This window comes from Acinonyx jubatus, chromosome D2 (genome assembly GCF_027475565.1).
Source record: "Acinonyx jubatus isolate Ajub_Pintada_27869175 chromosome D2, VMU_Ajub_asm_v1.0, whole genome shotgun sequence".
Classification (NCBI taxonomy): Eukaryota; Metazoa; Chordata; class Mammalia; order Carnivora; family Felidae; genus Acinonyx; species Acinonyx jubatus.
In genome coordinates, this window is record NC_069393.1 from 10,893,768 (window position 1) to 10,913,574 (window position 19,807).

Genomic DNA, 19,807 nt, shown 5'->3' on the forward strand with positions numbered 1-19,807 from the left:
TCTCATTTGAAATACTGTTACAAAGCTTGTCTTTTTCAGTTTTTAATTTTTTGAAGTTTTAATTCTTTAGGTAATCTCTCCACCCAACATGGGGCTCGAACTCATGACCCCAAGATCGGGAGTTGCACGCTCCACTGACAGAGCCAGCCGCATGCCCCTGATTAAGCTCGTGTCGATACTTTTCAGTGACGTCTGTCATCCTAATCCTGGAGGGCTGGTCACTGCCCCGCAGAAACTCCCATGTTCTTTTCTCGGACATCATGGAGTTCAAGGGCACATGAAGGACCATGTCGGTCTAGAAAGAACCAGCCAGGTGTTCACTTAACATCACTCAGGACACGTAAGTCTAACTTTACATTTCGTCATCGCCACGTGTGCTTTGCTCCCGTGAAACTCTATCCTCGGAAGCTCTGTGGGGAGTACACGGTCAACAAATGTATAAACTCATCAGTGGTCCTCATGAAGCCAAGCTTCATTATATCCTAGATTAAGACAAAATCTCCCGGGTCCTAGCAACTTGCAGGCCAGGGATCCAAAACCTTCAGAAAGTGTATTATCTGGTGGGGGAGGGGAGGATTCCTGGGTAGCTCAGTAAATTAAGCTTGATCTCAGCTCAGGTGGTGAGTTGAGCCCCGCATCACGTTCTGTGCCAACAGTGCTGAGCCTGCTTGGGATTCTCTCTCTCTCCTGCTTTGCCCCTCCCCTTCTCACTCTCTATCTCTCAAAACTAAATAAATAACCACTAAAAAAAAAAAGAAGTGTGTTATCTGGGGATTTAACCTCAGCTCCAGGAGCTGTGGGTGATACAGAGCCCACTTCGTTTTTCTTTAAGACTGGACTAGGAGATATCTTCTATCTGCCTTTAGTGGATGAGATGGCAGATGGTTTACCCGACATCTAAGAGACTAAGTGAACCAACAAAAATAAAGGGCAAGAAATGGATATGCATAGGCATTTTCCAATGAAGTCACCACGTCTTTAGTGTATCAGTCAGAATGTGCAGGTGTGAGTGAAAGAAACCAAGCAGAAAATATTGGCCGGAGCTGACTAACTCCACACGGGTCCGCAAATCAGGTTTGTAGACAATGCAGCCAGAGCCAATGCTGGAAACAATGATGCAAAACTGGTGTGGTAAAGGCACCACGGGTACCATTGTTCAGTTGAGTCACTGCAATTAACACTTCCGATTTCATCAACCCTGGTCATGGAACCCCGGGTTAGGAGACATTTCTCCATTGGCGCCTTGCTTTTCTTCATGTCTTACAAACAGAGGCCCTGGTTGCCTTTGTTGCAGACTATCCATCCAGGACAAAATGTGCGTATTTTAAAGAGGTGCTGTTTTTCATTATACTGAATTAACAAAGATGCTGGTGAGGGTGTGGTAAAATGGTCACTTCCATATTGACAGCATGCACAGAGGATGAATTGTCACAAACATGACTGGGAAGGTAATTCAGTGAAATGAATGACAACCTTCAAAGATTTTTGTATCTCTAGTTTCCCAGAAACCAGATGACTAGATCTACCTTACAGACATCTTCTCAAATATAGAACGTAATTTACAGCCAAATATATTCTTCCTAGTGCTAAAAGAAACAGACCAAACATCCATAAGAGAATATAAAAATCTGTGCAGTTATATCTGCTATAGAATACTACATAGCCTGCTCCAAATAAAGGTTCGGCAGTTACCTAGAGTATATATAGCAAAATACCAATGTATGTTGGTATACATATTTGATTATAACTACATATATCCAATTTGACCGCATATCCAATTTAATTGTAACTATGTAAATGAAACACACAAAAACCTATGGAAGGAAAAAAGTAACTGGATGGAAATAGACCAAAATTTTAATAGTAAAATCATATATATACATATGGTTTTACTGTCATATATATATATATAATTGTCATATATATATGAAATATATGAAATATATATGAATATGAATATATGAAAAATATATATAAAATGTCATATATGTAATTTATATATATTATATATATATAAAACAGTTTTACTGTTTTTTACTATTTACTGTTAACTGGTTTTACTGTTATATATATATATTGTTATATATATACTGTTATATATTTACTGTATAACGGTAAAACCAGTAAACAGTAAACAGTAAAAAACAGTAAAACTGTTATATATATATATATATAAAACAGTATATATATATATATATATATATATATATATATATATATATATAACAGTATATATATATATATCTCTTTGGAAGGTAAAGACAGTATTTCCCTACAGAACAAAGGTTAGACATGCTTACTGCCCATTATAAAAGATCCAGTGTGTTCCCCTCTGTGTTCAGGCATCTGTCTGGCCCATCTGCTTTGCTCCCATGAGAATTAGGGCCAACGGCACCTGCTGTATGTGCGAATGTTCATGATGCTTGATGTGCTTTGAGTAATAGAGCCCTGTGTCTCTGACCGAAGGGTTTAGCATCTTCTACCAGCATCCATGAAACTGGCAAGTGAGCCTATTAGCCTGTAAGTAGAGCGAAATTTCAAACCTTTAGTCCTTACACCTCGCTGCTGCTGGAATTGCTCCTTTGCTGTCTTTAGAAATGGAGGACGATCACTAGAATGGAAATGGCAGTCTCGGGCTTTTCTCTTCTGATCTTCCGATTCTAAGTTCATGTGACAGGTGCTTCTAACTGGTGGCCCCTAGGTCATGTGATGCCTGATGTAAAGGGAGTCCGGGAAATCCAATATTTATTTTCCTGTAGTTTCCGTACTGGGAAAGTCTCCAAACATAGCTTGTTCAGGATAACAGGAAAAAAAAGACAAATGTCCACTACATCAGTAGTTATTCTAGATTTCTCCAATTGATACATGACAGGAATTCTTAGGACTTTGTCAAAGGTTAAGTCCAAAGACAGAGGTCTCTAATGTCCTTCAGGGAAAGGCTCTAAATTCCATGACTCGTAGCAGAGATGTTTGAGCCACTTGGCCGAAAATACACCAGATGGCACTCTTAACTAGTAATGATACTTCTGCTTTCCCCCTGACTGTTTTGGGTGCTTTGTCAGGGCACAGCAGGATCCTTCTAGGAAAAGAAGAGGGATGTGGCCAGATTCCAGTTTCTCCTATCATGTTTCACAAACAAGATGGCTTCTTATTTGGCCATGGGTGATGCTGGGGTAGGTGCTACAGGTGTCCAAGGCCTACCACAACCACAAGTGTGACTCAGTCAGCACCACTGGGGCAGCAAGGGGAGGGCAGGACTGGAGGTGGGAGGATTCTCTAAGAGGATGGTGGGCTGGTGGGAGTGGGGAGGCAGCACTGGGGGAGAGAGGATCCTAGAAAATCGTATTTGTTGGAGGTGTAAGTCTATTCATTGGGTAGAAGCCTTGATGTGTGTGTGTGTGTGTGTGTGTGTGTGTGTGTGTGATGCTTAAGAGTAGCATACATGTAGGGACATGTGCAAATCATAAGCTCAATTAATTATCCTAAAGTTAAGATACCTGGGAATTCCTACCCCAGGTCAAGAAATAGAACATTAGCAGTACCCAGAAACTCTCTCAATGCCTCCCAATGACCATTTCCATCCCTTCGCCTCAGATAACCACTACTCTGATTCTAATATCTTGTATTAGTTTGCTTTTTTGAACTTCATAAAAAATGGAATTGTATGTACGTGCTCTTTTGTGTCTGGGTTCTTTGCTCGACGTTACGCTTGTGGGATTCACCCATATGTTTGCATGTGACAACGGTCTGTTCATTTGTACTGTTATATAGTATTCCATTATATTGCCATAACAAAAGTTATTGATCTCTTCCACAGTTGATGGAATTTGGGTGGAGTCCAACTTTGTTTATGACAGATAATGCCACTTGAACATTTTTTGATGTCTTTGGTATTTCCATTTGGGTTAAGTGTATACTAAGAATAGAATTTTCTGGGGGTGCCTGGGCGGCTCAGTCGGTTCAGTGTCTGACTTCTGCTCAGGTCATGATCTCATGGTTCGTGAGTTCAAGCCCCGCATCAGGCTCTTTGCTGACAGCTTGGAGCCTGGAGCCTGCTTCAGATTCTGTGTCTCCCTCTCTCTCTGCCCCTGCCCCGCTTGTACTCTGTCTCTGTCTCTCAAAAATAAATAAACATTACAAAAATTTTATTTTAAGTTTCTAAAACGAATTTTCTGGTCCTAGGATATTCATGTGTAGAACTGCAGTACATATTTCCAAAAAACTTTCCAGAGTGGCTGTCACGTCTTACATTCCATCTGTTCTGGGGTTAAACCTTGCGGGACATCAAACACCTGAAAATGTATGGAATGTTCCACCTTGGATCATCAGGCTTCTTTGTGTGCTTAACCGATGCTGAAGAGGAAGAATTCTCTCTGCCCTTCAAGACCCTTCTGTCTGGACTAAGAAGCCAATTGCCATTGACATGAGACAGACTAACAGGAGAAAACCAAATTTAATTTTGTGTGTGTGTGGAATCCACGTAGACGTGGGAATTCCAAAGGCAGTCAGGCAAAATGAGGTATATGTGTGAGTTTGAACTGAGGAGAAGGAGCGAGGGGTCTGGGACTTCAAAGGAAGGAATGCACTTCACGGGAAGATAAAGAGCAAATGTTTGTAAACGAATGTATACTGGGCCCTTCAGAAACAGTAGGACAGAGGACTTTGATCACACAGCCCTTGCTAGGCTCCTCCCTCTCTACTACTCCTCATATCATAACATAGTTACCGGTAGTGATCGCTCTCTTACTGGAGCAAGTCCTCTATCTGAATTCTTTTTGGCAGTCCAGTGGGGAGGTAAAGAGCTTTTTTCTGAATTTGCTGGGTTTTGATTGCATTTAACTCAAAATGACCTTCACGCCCGAGGGGCCCATCTTGGGTCTGCCTGCCCTTGGCCGCCATGCTGAATCTGTGGGCCGAATGTATGTATAGGAAGGGCTCGTATTTCACATCTTTCACATCTTTCTTTGTCAGATTGTTCTTTCCTTCTCCCTTACTTTGTTTCTTCCTGAATCACTGCCAAAGTCCTGAATATAGTCCCCTAAGGGTCAGAATTGCCAACTGAGTGTCACTATTTGGTTCAAACTAGGTTCAAAAACTCACGGGGAGCTCAGCTCACTAACTTGGCCACACCATCAATTTCCTTCAGGAAAGTTTATTTTTTCCCCCTCGGGGAATGGTTTTGCATATTTCTCTCTTTTTTTACAATTTCAAAGACACGCATTGAAACATGGAGGATGACAGTTGGAAAATAGCATTTTTTAATCATCATCTCCTTGGAGATATAAAATAGCCACAGTAAATGTGAACACTTTGTTACTTTTCTTCCTACTTAATATTTTTAAACACAAAATACAAAAAAAAAAAAATTGGCTCCTACATGTTCAATATTTTTCCTCTTAAAATCGCACAGGAAACCTGACGCTAGCTCTTGGCTAATTTGGCCTTCCTGTTTGGCCCACCTGCAAAGAGTGCTGCAAATGATGCCATGTGCCTCTGGGCAGGTGTCAAGACGAGCCTCTCCGAGTGGGGAACATTCTAAGAATGACGGATTTATCTTCTGTGCCATTTGTTTGTCAGAGTTAATAATGCCCGTGTTGTCAGGCAACAGGGCAAGTTGAACTTGGAAGAAGGTCAGGAAATACAAGCCCGCAATCAGCAATCTGAAGTATTAGAGGTCTAGTGGTGTCTGGGGAGCCAAAAATGAGCCAAGCTCTGGGAATCAAGACGCCATCATGGCAGCAGGAAGTCCACCTGCCTCTACGGACTAAAGTGCATTAAGACCAAGTTCATTATGGTGTCTTGGAGGTAGCAGGAGCGTCCAGTAGTTTGGCCGAAGGCCTTCGGCTGTGTCCTGCCACTTGCCACCTGCTGATTTGGAGCAGACAATTTTGCTTCTCAGAGTCTTAGTTTTCTCATCAGCACAAACGGGGACAATAACAGTGTCAGCCTCAGCGGGTTATTGCAAAAGAGCACTAATGGGGATGTGGTCCCTGAGATGTGTCCAGGGAATAGTAAGCACTCAATACATCCAGCTAGTATTTTTGTGTTATCATCTTGAGGAAGTACTTTGACCATTGAACTAGACGATATCCGTGAAGCTCCTGGCAGAGAGGGGTTGGCCATGGTAAGTGCTAAATTGATGAGAGCGGTTAGCATCAATACCAAGGAAACGTGAATGTCATCACGAGACACGACATTGAAGACCATTTTGTGACAGGAAAGAGTGTCATTAGGTACTGTCCCAGGGCAAAGGTAGGATGTGAATAATTGCACGCACACAAAAATCACTTTTTGCAAGTTCATTAATTAGGTGCACACATACCCGTTGGACGAGGGGAAGGCTGTGTACCGAAAGAGAGGCCATAGACGATAATGGCTAGAGTGACAGAATCTGAAACTACGTGTCGTGGGTTTTGACCCTCATATTGCCGTTTATTAGTTGTGTGACCCTGGTGCGTTACTTAATGTCTCTGTGCCTCAGAGACACATCTGTTCAATCCCCCGCCTGTTAAATCATTGTTGGGTTTAATGTGGTCAAGGACTGTTGACCATCTTAGAGGAGTTAATACACGTAAAGGGCTCAGACTACTCCCCGGAGCAGTGAGTGACATCTGGGTGCTTGGTGATGCTAGGCGCATGGATTGCTTGTGCAGCAGGTTGCTCGGAAATCAGTTTCTTCTTTATTTTCCAACCTCAGAAGTTGTTTATTTTACAAACTAGAAAATTAAGATCGAAATCAGTCGAAGCAGTGTTTCTCAAACTTTCCTTCATGTTTCTTTTTAAGGAAACTCTGTAGACGTCCTTCTGTAATTGACCCTCCTCTGTGAAATTTTAGTATCACAGATACACTGTATATCCATTTATGTACTATATTTATATCTGGGCTATAGTCATGAAAATTATCCGTTTTTCTTTCTCTCTCCAAGAAGTAATTTTGCTTGGAGCGGGGAGTGATATCATCCCCACTGAGCACACATTAGTTAAAAGAAGAGAAACAAACAAATGTTGATGGCCAAGGAAGAAAAATCTAGTGTAGGAAATTTGGTAGGTCCAAACCTTGGTCCCAGCAATTCAGACGCATGCATGAATCCATTCCTATTTCATGGGTTATTTACCATAAGGTCTTTTTTAGGTTTTCTGCCTAGAATAGAAATGAGCAGGCAGTTCTGGCCCCAAAATGGCCTATCGAGAAATGAGTATTGCTGTTGAGAGAGTAGAGGCATTAAGGTCAGGAATATTATTCATTATCCAGCTTCATTAATTTTATGTGAAGAATTTTTAGAATCTCATATTCAAATGCATTTATATACAGGTCCAAAACTGCCTTTGGAACCAGATGAATGCCTCCTGTCCAAGAAGATCAAAAAGACCGGAAAGATAAAAAAAAAAAAAAAAAAAAAGAAACCAAGGCTTCTGATATGTCCCAAGGAAGGGGGAAAACCCAGTATGTGAGCCATCTTGGATGTCTTCAAAGCGTTGGAAAGTAGGTTCAACCCACTTACAGTTTGACTTAAAAAATAAGGATGTGGGGGGCGGGATACCTGACTGGCTCAGTTGGAAGAGCATGTGACTCTTGATCTCAGGAACAGGATCCTGAGTTTGAAGGACAGAGAGAGAGGGAGACACAGAATCCGAAGCAGGTTCCAGGATCTGAGCTGTCAGCACAGAGCCCCACGTGGGGCTCGAACTCATGAACCATGAGATCATGACCTGAACAGAAGTCGGATGCTTAACCAATTGAGCCACCCAGGTGCCCCAAATAGGTCAATTTCTAAAGAGGAAGGATCAGAATCTGGCCCACCAAAGTCTGACAGCCGTGACCTTAACGATAGCTTAATTTAAGAAACAAAACAACAAAATCCAAATGCAACACTTTATTATAAAATGTAACAAAACCAATGAAACCCCATAAAAACTTGAGACTGCATTTCATAACCTCAGAAGGGAATGTAACGCAACGAACGTTAAGGCCCCACAAGAATGTTGATATGAATCACCTCTTTTTCAAGCCCCACAAAGCACCAGGAGTGAGAGAAAATTGTAGTTCTAAGTGTAAATAAAGTAGGCAACATCCTCCGTCCTGGGGCAGAGCAGTAAACCCACACCCTAAAGAGTATAGCTTGTCTCATACTGTGAAACTGGTTTTACCGCAAAATTGTAAGAGCCTTATAATTTAATTCATCCAACACATTCCTGAGTCATTGGAGGAAGAGTGGACAGCTTGCAGAAGTAGTTGGTTATATCCCGAAACAGTCATCCACCGTAACAGAATTTGTCAGTGGTTTTCTGTTTTTACCAAGAAATAAAAATAAGCTCTTGTCTCAGATACGTGAAGTTATCTAAAAAATTAAGCAACACAAATCATAGCATCCCAGTGATTGTGGGACCAGGAGCATGAGTTTACTCTTTGCAGTTTTTTTAAGTTTACTTATTCATTGGGAGAGAGGGAGAGGGAGAGAGAGAGGAGAGGGGGAGAGAGAGAGAACACAAGTGGGGGAGGGTCAGAGACAGAGAGGAAGAGGGAGAATCCCAAGCAGGCTTCTTGCAGTCAGTACAATGGAGCCCAACATAGGGCTCAATCTTACCAACCGTGAGATCATGACCTGAGCCAAGTTTAAGAGTCTGATGCTTAACCGACTGAGCCATCCGGGCGCCCAACTCTTTGCATTTCCATGAAAGCACATGATAATTACTAATTCTGTGAGTACATGACAGAGGATGACACAGAAATAGAACACACGGAGAATTAAGTGTTGCCTAAGTGCTAAAGAACTAAGTGACCTGTTTTACATTTAAACTTATGATGCCAATGTGTGTTTTTATTTTAAGGGTTGGCTGACCCCATTTCCTTTTTCCATTACCATCAGTTTCTTAATAACTGGAAAATTCAAAAGTGATTTCAAATTTGACAAGATTTTTTAAGTCTTTGAGTAAAAAACCCTACATTGGTACAAAACAATGATTATTATTGCAATTTGGCCTCAGAATCCTGGGCTTCCTTTTAAGCAAACAAAAAATATAAAAAGGTGTCACAAGCAAGAGAATTATGGGAGGAGATGGCTGAGCTCTGACGTATAAAACTCGGAAACGCAAACATTCTGATTAGCAAAAGTACTTATTTGATTAGATAGCCATTGTTAACATTTAAACGTGCTAAAATGACAAGAAAAAGCTGTTGTGTTATTTAAGGAGAATGACCCTATCCAATCAAGGAATTTATACAGGTTGTGTATGAGCGGAAAGACTCTAATAAGGTATCTAACCTCTCTCATTTCTTTGGGAACTACGGGTCTATTTGCTGATAATTCTCGGCAAATCTCTGCCTCAACTCTGACTGTAAACTTCTGCAACCACATAACAAACTTCCTATTGTGTATCTGCACTTAGACGTGCTAAACACAACTTGTGCAAACTGGAACCGACTGTGTCTCCCCAGTCCTTCCCTCATCTTATTTCCCTTCCAGTATTTCGCGTTTCGGCGAAAGGCGCCAAGCGGGACACGTGCGTGCGGTCCTTGATCTGGGATTCCCCGTGTCCCTTCTATCAGCTTGAGAATTCCTGCTATTTGTAGCTTCTGCACATCTCTAGAGTACTATATCAGTCAGACCCCAGTAAGGAAAACCACACTAGTTATTTTAACCAAAAGAATTTAATACAAGGAATCCGTTCGGTGGGTATTGCAAGTCTGAAAAGGCCAAAGGAGAACATTGGGGTGACAGAGAGCCCCAGGAGGGGCTACCATCTCTTGGACTGTGGGAACAGAGAACAGAGGTTGGGGTTACCAGCACTTAGGAGCTTGTGGGAAGGACCCTGAAATTCTTGGGGCCCAGCCATTGAGAAGGGGTTACTATCTGCTTGCGGCTACCACTACAAGAGCTCAGGGGAGGAGTTACACCTGGTTGAGCTGGAGGCGGGAGATGGTTGGTATTGGTACCTCTAAAGGGTGTGATTAGGCTGGTTTAGGGAAGGCAGGGAAAAAGCCAGACCAATGGCCGTTTCCAAGATCAAGGGCTATGGCTGGGTTTATGCTAATGGGATCAGCAAACACATAGGAAAGGGCAGCTCTTTTTCTGCCTCCTTAGTCTTACTGTCCTCCCTCAGTGCTCCCTATGGGGGAAATCTAACAGGAGGCCAACGGGGAAAAGAGAAACAGCTCACGGAGAGCCAGTGTGAGCGTCCCACAGCAACATATGCAGACGTGTATTTGGTGCCAGGAGACAACAGTTGTCAAATGACGACAATAAAACAATTTCACGTGATGTCCTTTATTCAAGGGAGAAGAAGCCGTGGCTTGAGGGAGTCAGTGCCCCACGGTGCCGGGACACTCTCCCGAAGAGATGATGATTGCACAGAAGTGAGTTCAAGAGAGCGTTAGAAGCAGCACAACACGGAAACAGGGCATCCGTGGCTAGGAGGTCAGGTATTTCCTTCTAAGGCTAGCAGGTCAGTCAGGGAATAAGGAAAACGTATTTGGTGTGAACTAATTGGCCAGGGTTGCGTAACTGACCTTACTTAGAACTATGTATCAGCACCGATTCTTGGCAGTTGGGGATTGACTGGGTGCAAATACCGCCTTTCTGGTCAGATGGATCATTTATAAGAATAAGAAAGTTGTTTCGGTTTTGGTTTGCTGATGTGGCATTCTGAGCAGGTCTGACTCCATCTTGGACATAGAAATTTATTTCAACACAGCCTCCCGATGCATTTTCAACAAAAAGCCCGTTATTTCTACCTCCTTCGGATTTCCTCCTCTTCTCTCCACCCCCACTGCTGCTCTCCTGCCTTAGGTCCTAGTATCTCTCTGCTGACCTAATGCAGTGGCCTCCTAACTCATCTCATCTTGCTGTTTTCTCTCTTGTCTGCCTCAAGTCCACTTTCTTGGTCTAAGCTCAGGTCTTGATCTCAGGGTGTAGGGTTGTGAGTTCAAGCCCTGTGTTGGGTTCCATCTGGGGCATGGAGCCTACTTAAAAAAATTTTTTTTTAATTGAAAAATGTATCCATCGTGCATAAAGTTATCCATTACGACAGTGTTTCAACATGAGGAGTACCAGAATCTATCACCCTAAAATATGCCTCTTTGGCACATGGGTTTTTCTGAGCTAATGGCCTTTGAGAACCAATAGGTGCAAGAAAAGCTTGAAAAACAGAGCACAAGTTTTCCTTTTATGAAGGAAATTTACATCTATAAAGGAAATTTCAATTTGTAATGCACTCTTACCTCTTAGCTGTAGAGAAGACACTGAATTAAATCTGCCTAACAAACCTTACTGAACATCGCTTGTTTGCAGCACCTTCCCTGGTCACCTGTCCGTAACTCGCTTCCCCCTTTCCTTCCATCCCCTCCCCAGATCCTCTTTTCCATCAGCCTAAGTTGGTATATAACCTAAATGCTAAACACCTCTTTGACTTCCACATCCCCGAGCTTCTTCTATACAGATATGAGATATAACAAACTTCTCTTCATTTTTCTCTTGTTAACCTATCTTATGTTAGAGAACCCCAGCCAAGAACCTAGAAGGGTAGAAGGAAAAAGATTATTTTCCCCTCTCTGCAACCATGTTCCATTCCCACACTGTAATTCATCAAGTCCCCTTCTTTCACATTAAATTCTCCCATTGGCCTCGATGAGGTTTTCTCTACCCTTGCACTGTTTTGAACAGGGTAATTCTTGGCTGTGATGTGCCGTTCCGAGCACCGGAATTTGTGTAACAGCATTCCTGGCCTTCTGCCCTCTAGATGCCAGGAGCTTGCCCCCACTCCTGGTGGTGACAACCAAAAATATCTCCAGACATTGTCAAATACCTTTAATTTTCAGTTAGACAACACAATTGTTTAGTATAAGCATGCCCCGTGCGGTATTTCAGAAATTTATCTAAAATTCAAATTTAACTAAACATCCTGTATTGAGAAAAATTGTTTTAATGTTTATTTATTTTTGAGAGAAAGAGAGAGAGCAGGGGAGAGGCAGAGAGAGAGGGAGACACAGAATCCGAAGCAGGCACCAGGCTCTGAGCTGCCCGATGCGGGGCTCAAACTCACAGACTGTGAGATCATGATCTGAGCTTAAGTTGGCCACTTAACCAACTGAGTCACCCAGGCGCCCCTAAACATCCTGTATTTTTATTTGCTAAATCTGGCAGTCCTACCTGGGGGCCAAGTCGTCGCTGGTCGAGACTCATTGGCCTAGAGTGTTCTTACCAATGGCAATGAGTCGATTGCTTTTTTATTGGCTTGTTTTTAAGAGGCAACCCTACATGGAAGCAGTTGCTCTTCCATAATTATAATAGTTTTGTGCCTTTAAAGCCAGACTGTAGGGGAGGAAAAAGAATCATTCCTCTTCCCTTCGAGGTTCTGTGGCTGAGAACCCTGCATAATGAAAGAGGCATTAAGAAGAAGAAAACAAACTGAAGTTCAGTAACATGCGTACCTCATGTGTACATATGGGAGACCCAGGAAAACTGAGTAAAATCCCTTGAAGTGGCCCAAACCAATGCCTTAAACACCATCTCCAGCTAAAGAAAAAAGAAGATGTTTGAGGGTGGGGAAAGTTATGGGATGCTACCGGTAAAAACACAGTAAACAGCGTCATTTGTTCTCTAGATTTAAGCCATTGTCTTCTCCATTAATTGGAGAATTAATCTCCAAACGAGATTTAGAGTCAGTCTACTCTTCCAGAGGGAGACACCTTAAAAATAGAGATTTCTTTGCCAAGGGTAGGTGTCCTTTACAGAAAGGTAGATTCCGCTCTGTTTTCAGAGATTCTCCTGTGTGTCTGCAGGCTTTCAGAAACAACCAAGTCAAAACAATCCTCATGCCAAACAGGCGTGTTTTAGGGTGGTGTATTCTGCTCTCCTTGGAGATGCAGTCTAGAGAGACATGCGGAATCCCATCAGATGAGTTTGGGTCCTGACAGGAAATTAAAGAAGCCTCTCGAGGTCAATCAGGGAGGAAGAAGCGTGGAGAAGGAAGCAATCTTAGCAGAGAGGTAGCGAGAGTGAAGAGGTCTGTCCACACCACTTAGTTAAAAGAGGTTACAAAAGAAGCTAAAAGGAGTTGCAGGAGATTGCGTAAGAGCATGAAGTACCCAGTGGAAATAACATTAATGCTTACATCAAAAGGAAGGACACCGAAAAGGTCTTAAGACGTTTAAAAAATGCAAAATCGAACCAAGCCAAAAGGGAAGTCAGCCGCAATTTTAGTGGTTATTGCACACTTCCACCTTCAACAGAAAAATTAGTTAATTCTTTTGTGTTTAAGAAAAACATTTTTTTTTTAATTTTTTTTTCAACGTTTTTTTTAATTTTATTTTTGGGATAGAGAGAGACAGAGCATGAACGGGGGAGGGGCAGAGAGAGAGGGAGACACAGGATCGGAAACAGGCTCCAGGCTCTGAGCCATCAGCCCAGAGCCTGACGCGGGGCTCGAACTCCCGGACCGCGAGATCGTGACCTGGCTGAAGTCGGACGCTTAACCGACTGCGCCACCCAGGCGCCCCAAGAAAAACATTTTTTTAAAGCAACCCCTACACCCAATGTGGGGATGGAATTTACAGTCTCCAGATTAAGAGTCACATGCTCTATGGACTGAGCCAGCCAGGAGCCCAAAGAATTAGCTAATTCTTAAACTCCCAGGAGATTGGTCCTAATGCCAAGTCCAAGGCAAAGGATGTAATTCTTGTAATAACACGTATAAAAGTAGCTCATCATGTCCATCAGTGGTGTAGGAAGAAGTTCCTTGAATATATGTAGGCTCAGGCCTTGGGTCCTGGCCCCTGTTCTTGGCCACTGAAGAAACTTCAATGATTGGAAGAATCCCAACAGTTTGCTCGGGATGGTTGAAACTAGTTCTCCCATAGGTGTGTGTGAGTGTTCTAATTCTGGGAAATTTTCACGCTTTGCTCTGATTGTGTTCAGAGATAGTGTGTGAGTATTTGGTGTGATATTTAGTATACAAATGTATAAGGTTAAAGAGATTCGGCATATTAGAACGTTTGGCCAAGTCACCTGGTAATTCCATTTAAGATACGTAACAGCATAGGGGGCCTGGGTGGCTCAGTTGTTTGAGCATGCGAGTCTTGATTTTGGCTCTGGTCGTGATCTCACGGTTCATGAGATAGAACCCCACGTAGAGGCTCTGTGCTGACAACATGGAGCCTACTTGCGTTTCTCTCTCAAAGAGAGAGAAACTCTCTCTCTACCCTTCCCTCACTCATTCTCTCTCTCTTTCTCTCTCTCTCTCTATCTCTGTGTCTCTCTTGCTCTCTCTCACAATAAATAAACTTAAAAAAATAAAATAAAATATGTAATAAGCCAAGTGACTTTAGACTCATTTAAAATAGATAATTTTAAAATTGAATATTATAAAATATTTGGCTGAATATATAAACAGTATTAGACTATTTAAGACAACTTAATACTTATTATGATAGTCAGTTTATTACATTTATAAGACCATTTAGCTGGGAAAGTATTAATTGTTAGGTTCAGAACTGAAGTGTTTACAAAAGAAAATTAAATATAGTGATACTGGGCCGCCTGGGTGGCTCAGTCGGTTGAGCGTCCGACTTCAGCTCAGGTCATGATCTCACAGTCCGTGGGTTCGAGCCCCGCGTCAGGTTCTGTGCTGACAGCTCAGAGCCTGGAGCCTGCTTCAGATTCTGTGTCTCCCTCTCTCTCTGCCCCTCCCCCACTCATGCTCTGTCTCTCAAAAATAAATAAACATTAAAAATATATAGAGTAATACTCTAAGTGTAGTTTAAACATTTAGAGATAATTTAATTAACTATGATATAAATGGGACTGATTCTTCAAAGAGGTTAGTTTTTTCAATCTGAGTTGCTCAAGCTTTACTCAAAGATATGCCTTTGAAAGTGAACACATTCGGGGCTCCTGGGTGGCTCAGTCGGTTGAGTGTCCGAGTTCGGCTCAGGTCATGATCTCACAGTCTGTGGGTTCGAGCCCCGCGTCGGGCTCCGTGCTGACAGCTCAGAGCCTGGACCCTGTTTCTAATCCTGTGTCTCCCTCTCTCTGCCCCTCCCCCGGTCTCACTTTGTCTCACTTTGTCTCACTCTGTCTCTCAAAAATACATAAATATAAAAACTTAAAAAAAAAAAGGAAGTGAACACATTCATGTATGTAAAATAATATGGCTTAAAAATTGACCTTCATCTGTCACTTGACTTATTATTTTAATTTGTTTATATTAATCAGGAACATCAAAGAAAAAAAATTAACCTTATCTGTGCTGAAAGATCGCAAATAGTCCATGGTGACAGTTCTTGAAGATTATTTTTCATCAAAGTCAAGCCCGTGGCAGACATATGTGTTCTAACAAGTGAGTTTGGCCATCCCTAGCCTTTCTCAATAGCCACTGAAAACCAGATTTCAGTTAATGTCTTAAACACAGTATCCTACTTTTTTCCCACAGTACCCCATGTTGAGCCCTGAGTCCTTCCTGTTGGGGTGAGAACTTCCCTTTCACTCTTGACTTTGCTCCCGTCTTCCCACATGTCAGTACTGGAAGAGCAAATATGACTCAGAAACCGGTTCCCCAGGGTTGTAACATCAGATGAGACACACTGGGGTCATTACGCTGTAAACCAATGCCGGTGTTTCCCTGGGCTGGGTTCTCTAGAAGGTGTGCGGCTGACTGAATTGCCAGTATGAACGTTCACAAGTGTGGGAAGAAAGGACTTGCCACCAGCCTTGACTTCTAGAGACCTTTCTCTGGGCCGGGACGGATTTTATGTGAATCAGAAATACCTCCGGAAGATTCAAGAAGCTGTGGGGGTGACGCAAATCTGTGGAGGGCCAGCATGGGAATCCTATACTCTGAGGTATGTGACCTTTCTGGAAGTAAGATTCCAAAGGTGTTAAAAATTGCTCTTGCTTTTCAAATGTAATTTCCCGTTCCTGTGAAAATGTCTCCTTTTCTTCTGCGTAGCTTTCCGTGAGAGTGTGAAGTCAAAACGAAGTCTTGGGCGTTAATCTTTTTAATACACTTAATATTATGAGGTAAATCATTTTGTAATTCTACAACTCGAGCTAGGTGTAAGTAGAGAGTTATACAGTATATATATATGTCCCGATGTCTAGATGATGTTTGTGGGGGTAATTTGGATCTTGCAGGGACTTAGGAAAATGGAATTAACAGAGTCATGTTTTCTGATGTCAAACATCCAGAGGAAAAGTGAAAATTGCGCCCCACTGGATTTTCTAAACATACAAAAGTAGACTGACTCTTCTGTGGAAAAGCAGGGACGGACTGACATTTTTCAACTTGGTATTTGAAAAGAAAATCACTACCAGCGATTATAAGTAAAGATTATCCCTGTATAAAAGAGGGACAAATGCAGAATATATATTTTTTGGCACTTTGAGTTTTTTCTTTTCATATCTGATGGATACAAAAACGCTTTCTTTCCCCTGTATTGAAAGTAACCTATTAGAATCAAATAAATTTTTAAATAATGTTTCAAAGGAGTACACGTAATGTATGAACTAGAGTAACGATGTCATTATTCACAATTTACTCCCTTTCCTCTCTAACACAATTAACCAGTTGTTCTGCATTTCATTACAAATGCTCAACAGAACCTTCTCGGGTGGTTCTTCTACTAAAGGCAGTTTCTCTGCGTTTGCAACTTTTTCCAATGCCGTGTGTGTGTGTGTGTGTGTGTGTGTGTGTGTGTGTCTTCATAGTAAATGTACTCGTTGATTAGTTTAAGCATTAGATTTAGGCAATCTAAAGTTTGAGAAATTGCGTCACTCACTGTGGTAGAATGGAGAAACTTACTTTTTAGGGGGGCAACCCAGTGATTCTCAGGGAGAGGAGCAATTTACCTCCCTTGGGAGAAACACTGCTCTAGGCTAGTGCTTTTCAAATTTTAATGTGAGGACCGATCACCCAAGCTCTGGTTTCAATGCAGATTGTGGTTCTGTAGGTTTGGGTGGGGGTGAAGATTATGCATTTCAATTCCTTGATGCTTGTATTGTTGGTCCCTGGACCACACTTTAAGCAGCCAGGTTGTGATCATGGTCCTGAGACCAAGTACGTTAAAAAAAAAAAGTCTTCTTCCTGTGCAGTGCATATTGTTTGTTTATCGGGTGTTGATCTGGCAAGTAGTTGAGTCAAGGCAAGATATGAAGAATTATTTATAAGCATTGTTGGGGGAAAAGTTTTCCCTCTACAAAATTTCTTCTGGTTGGTCTAAGAACTAAATTGGCATGAGACAGATTAACAGGAGAAAATCAAATTTGATTTTGTATGTATGGGAACACCACATATATTGTTTCTCTTGAGTCTACTGGATCTTGACTGCCTCTAGCTCAAAATAAGACTTCATGTGCCAAAGTGGCATACTCTGGGGGAGACTTACCCTGGGCCCCTTCAGGGTCAATGAGAATATCCCCAGAAGTGGAATACATGTTTCACTTTTCAGATGTATGGAGGACAAAGCAACTTGGGATGTACTATGATATTTAAAGACAAATCCGACACCCCATGTGCAAACACACACATACACACGCACCTCTAAAAATTCCCAACATGCCTAGATGCTCATAGGTAATTATTCAAAGCTCATAATTAGTATCGGATCCAAGATAGTGTAAGGTAGTGTTGAAATAGACGTGATGGCCACGCGACTCCATATCACAGGTGGACGTAGATTCTAGGCCCTTCCGTCTGACTGCGCACACTTGTTCACTAACTCTAGTAACAGCAGTATGAAACGTGTGAGCACCTGGGAGGTTCACCGTTTTCAGAGAGAAGAGAGTTGCCCACCCTTTTGGCAAAGAGTTTCTCAATTTGCAGGATTCCCCATTGATACCGACTTGGTTTTTGTGGTTTGTTTTTAAGGTGAACGTAGCCACCACGAGGATAGTAAAGGCAGTGGTAAAACTAGCTTGAGTAGCAGGTTCCTATGAGGAGTAAGTGTTAGATCTTCCATAGTGTCGCTGTACCAAGGATGCTGTTTCCGGAAAAGAGGTGTGTATTCTGCTTTCTCCTTACTCGCCAGCAGCCTTGACCCTGGGAGGTACTCATCTGGTGTGAGGGTGCTCTTACTGAGCTCTGCTGAAGGGACTCTGGTTTGACTGCTGGCTTTAGACACTTTGCATTTTCAGTTGACTGAGCGATGATGTCCCAGGGTAGTGGGTCAGAGAGCCTGAAGAGAAGTGGGTCCTTGGAAATATTTTTTAATGTGTATTTATTTTTGAGAGAGAGAGAAACAAAGAGGGGGGAGGGGTAGAGAGAGAGGGAGACCCCGAATCCGAAGCAGGCTCCAGGCTCTGAGCTGTCAGCGCAGAGCCCGATGCAGGGTTCGAACCCATGGACCGTGAGATCATGACCTGAGCGGAAGTTGGACGACGCTCAACCTACTGAGCCACCCAGGCGCCCCTAGAAGTGGGTGCTTTTAGATGAGAAGAAGGCTTAGCTTGTTTTCCGGAAGCTGGAACTGTAGTTGCACGTGGGAATTACAGGTGAATGGAAAAGACAACAACCTAACTTAGTCTTATCCTCTGGTGTTCTGAGGCAGTCTCTCTGTGAGACTCCCCCACCTCTGATTTTAGAGACGGTGAGAAGCTCTGAAGTAATTCCTCAAATGTGTAGACACGATGTCCTCATCTGTCATGTAGGTGCCAGTCGCTTTGGCCTTGTGCCAGTTTCCTTCTACGTTTCCTAAGGCGTAAAGAATGCAAACCACCGAATGAGAACAGGACGAGAGCCGACCAGTTTTCCCCATTCATTCCCTGGTCCTATACTTTTTAAAAACATTTAAATTCCAATGTAGTTACCACACAGTGTCATATTAGTTTCAGGTGTACAATATAGTGACTCAATAATTCTATACCTCATTCAGTGCTCATCATGATAAGTGTCTCTTAATCAAAGCACATACGGGAGCACCCAGTGATGAGTAACTCAAAGGGGTGATCAGAACTGGGACGCTTACACCGTCTCGACAAAAGGACCACATATTTTCAGAGGAGCTATCAGACACAGCAGAAGGACTTTGATTTCTTAGGGTGGCAAACTGTGGAAGGCAGATATATGGGGGAGCTAATGGAAGGCAAGGGCTGCTGAGTAAATGTTATTATATCTCTTCCTTTGGTGCCTTCTCTGGGCTGGCAAGGGTAACTTTTGTCCTTCTTGGCAGAGAGGGGAGGGGAACCCCTTCACAAAGTTATATCATGCTTTTAAGTAACTGGGAGGAAGGCAGAGAACTTTCCTTGTATCTGCTTCTTCTCTGTTGCCTTCAGCTCAGAATAACCATTATGCCCGGGGTGTATTTTGGGGTGCCTACACTGCATATATGTATACATCTATTGAAGAATAATTGACGTAACATTATATTAGTTTCGGGTGCGTAGCGTAATGCCTCCGTAGTTGTATGTGCTGCAGTATATTTGTATATTACCGCCAGTAACTCCAGCGTGGTCCTCCTTACCCTTGGGTGGCCATTGTTTGACAAGGTCCCAGCCCCCAGGAGGCTGTAAGGGTGACGTTCCTGCTTCCTCTGGGCTTGGCACTCACCTCTTGGGTGGTCTGAGGTGGTAGGAAGGTATCTGGGCTTCTGATCTGCTCGATCCCGGCAGCGAGAACTCACCTTTTCTCCTCCTCGTTGGGGGAAAAGGCTTTCTTGCTCTCTCCTTCTTGTCATCACTGACCTCAGAGCTTCTCAGGTCTGATGCCCAGCAGTGGGGCCCCATTAGTCTTCCAGCAGTAAAGACAACATACTCTCAAGGAGACCTTGTTGGAGAAAGAATGCAAAACAGATAACCATGCTCTGCCTCCATTTCTCCTC

The 19,807-nt window shown here is 42.7% G+C and overlaps 1 protein-coding gene across 3 annotated transcripts in view; it reads left to right on the plus strand.

Annotated features, from left to right (window-relative positions):
- Positions 1-83: 83 nt before the first annotated feature.
- The window catches only part of ANKRD22 (ankyrin repeat domain 22), a 38,794-nt gene continuing 19,070 nt past the window's right edge, over positions 84-19,807 (plus strand). The window contains exons 1-5 of one of the 3 annotated variants that reach the window (XM_053207762.1): positions 84-340; positions 7,313-7,483; positions 10,275-10,415; positions 15,210-15,333; positions 15,427-15,835. In XM_053207762.1, coding sequence (XP_053063737.1) covers positions 15,815-15,835 — 21 coding nt within the window. In that variant the 5' untranslated portion in view covers positions 84-340; positions 7,313-7,483; positions 10,275-10,415; positions 15,210-15,333; positions 15,427-15,814. The remainder of the gene's footprint in view (positions 341-7,312; positions 7,484-10,274; positions 10,416-15,209; positions 15,334-15,426; positions 15,836-19,807) is intronic. The other 2 variants (XM_015079083.3, XM_015079084.3) reach the window with 2 other exon arrangements.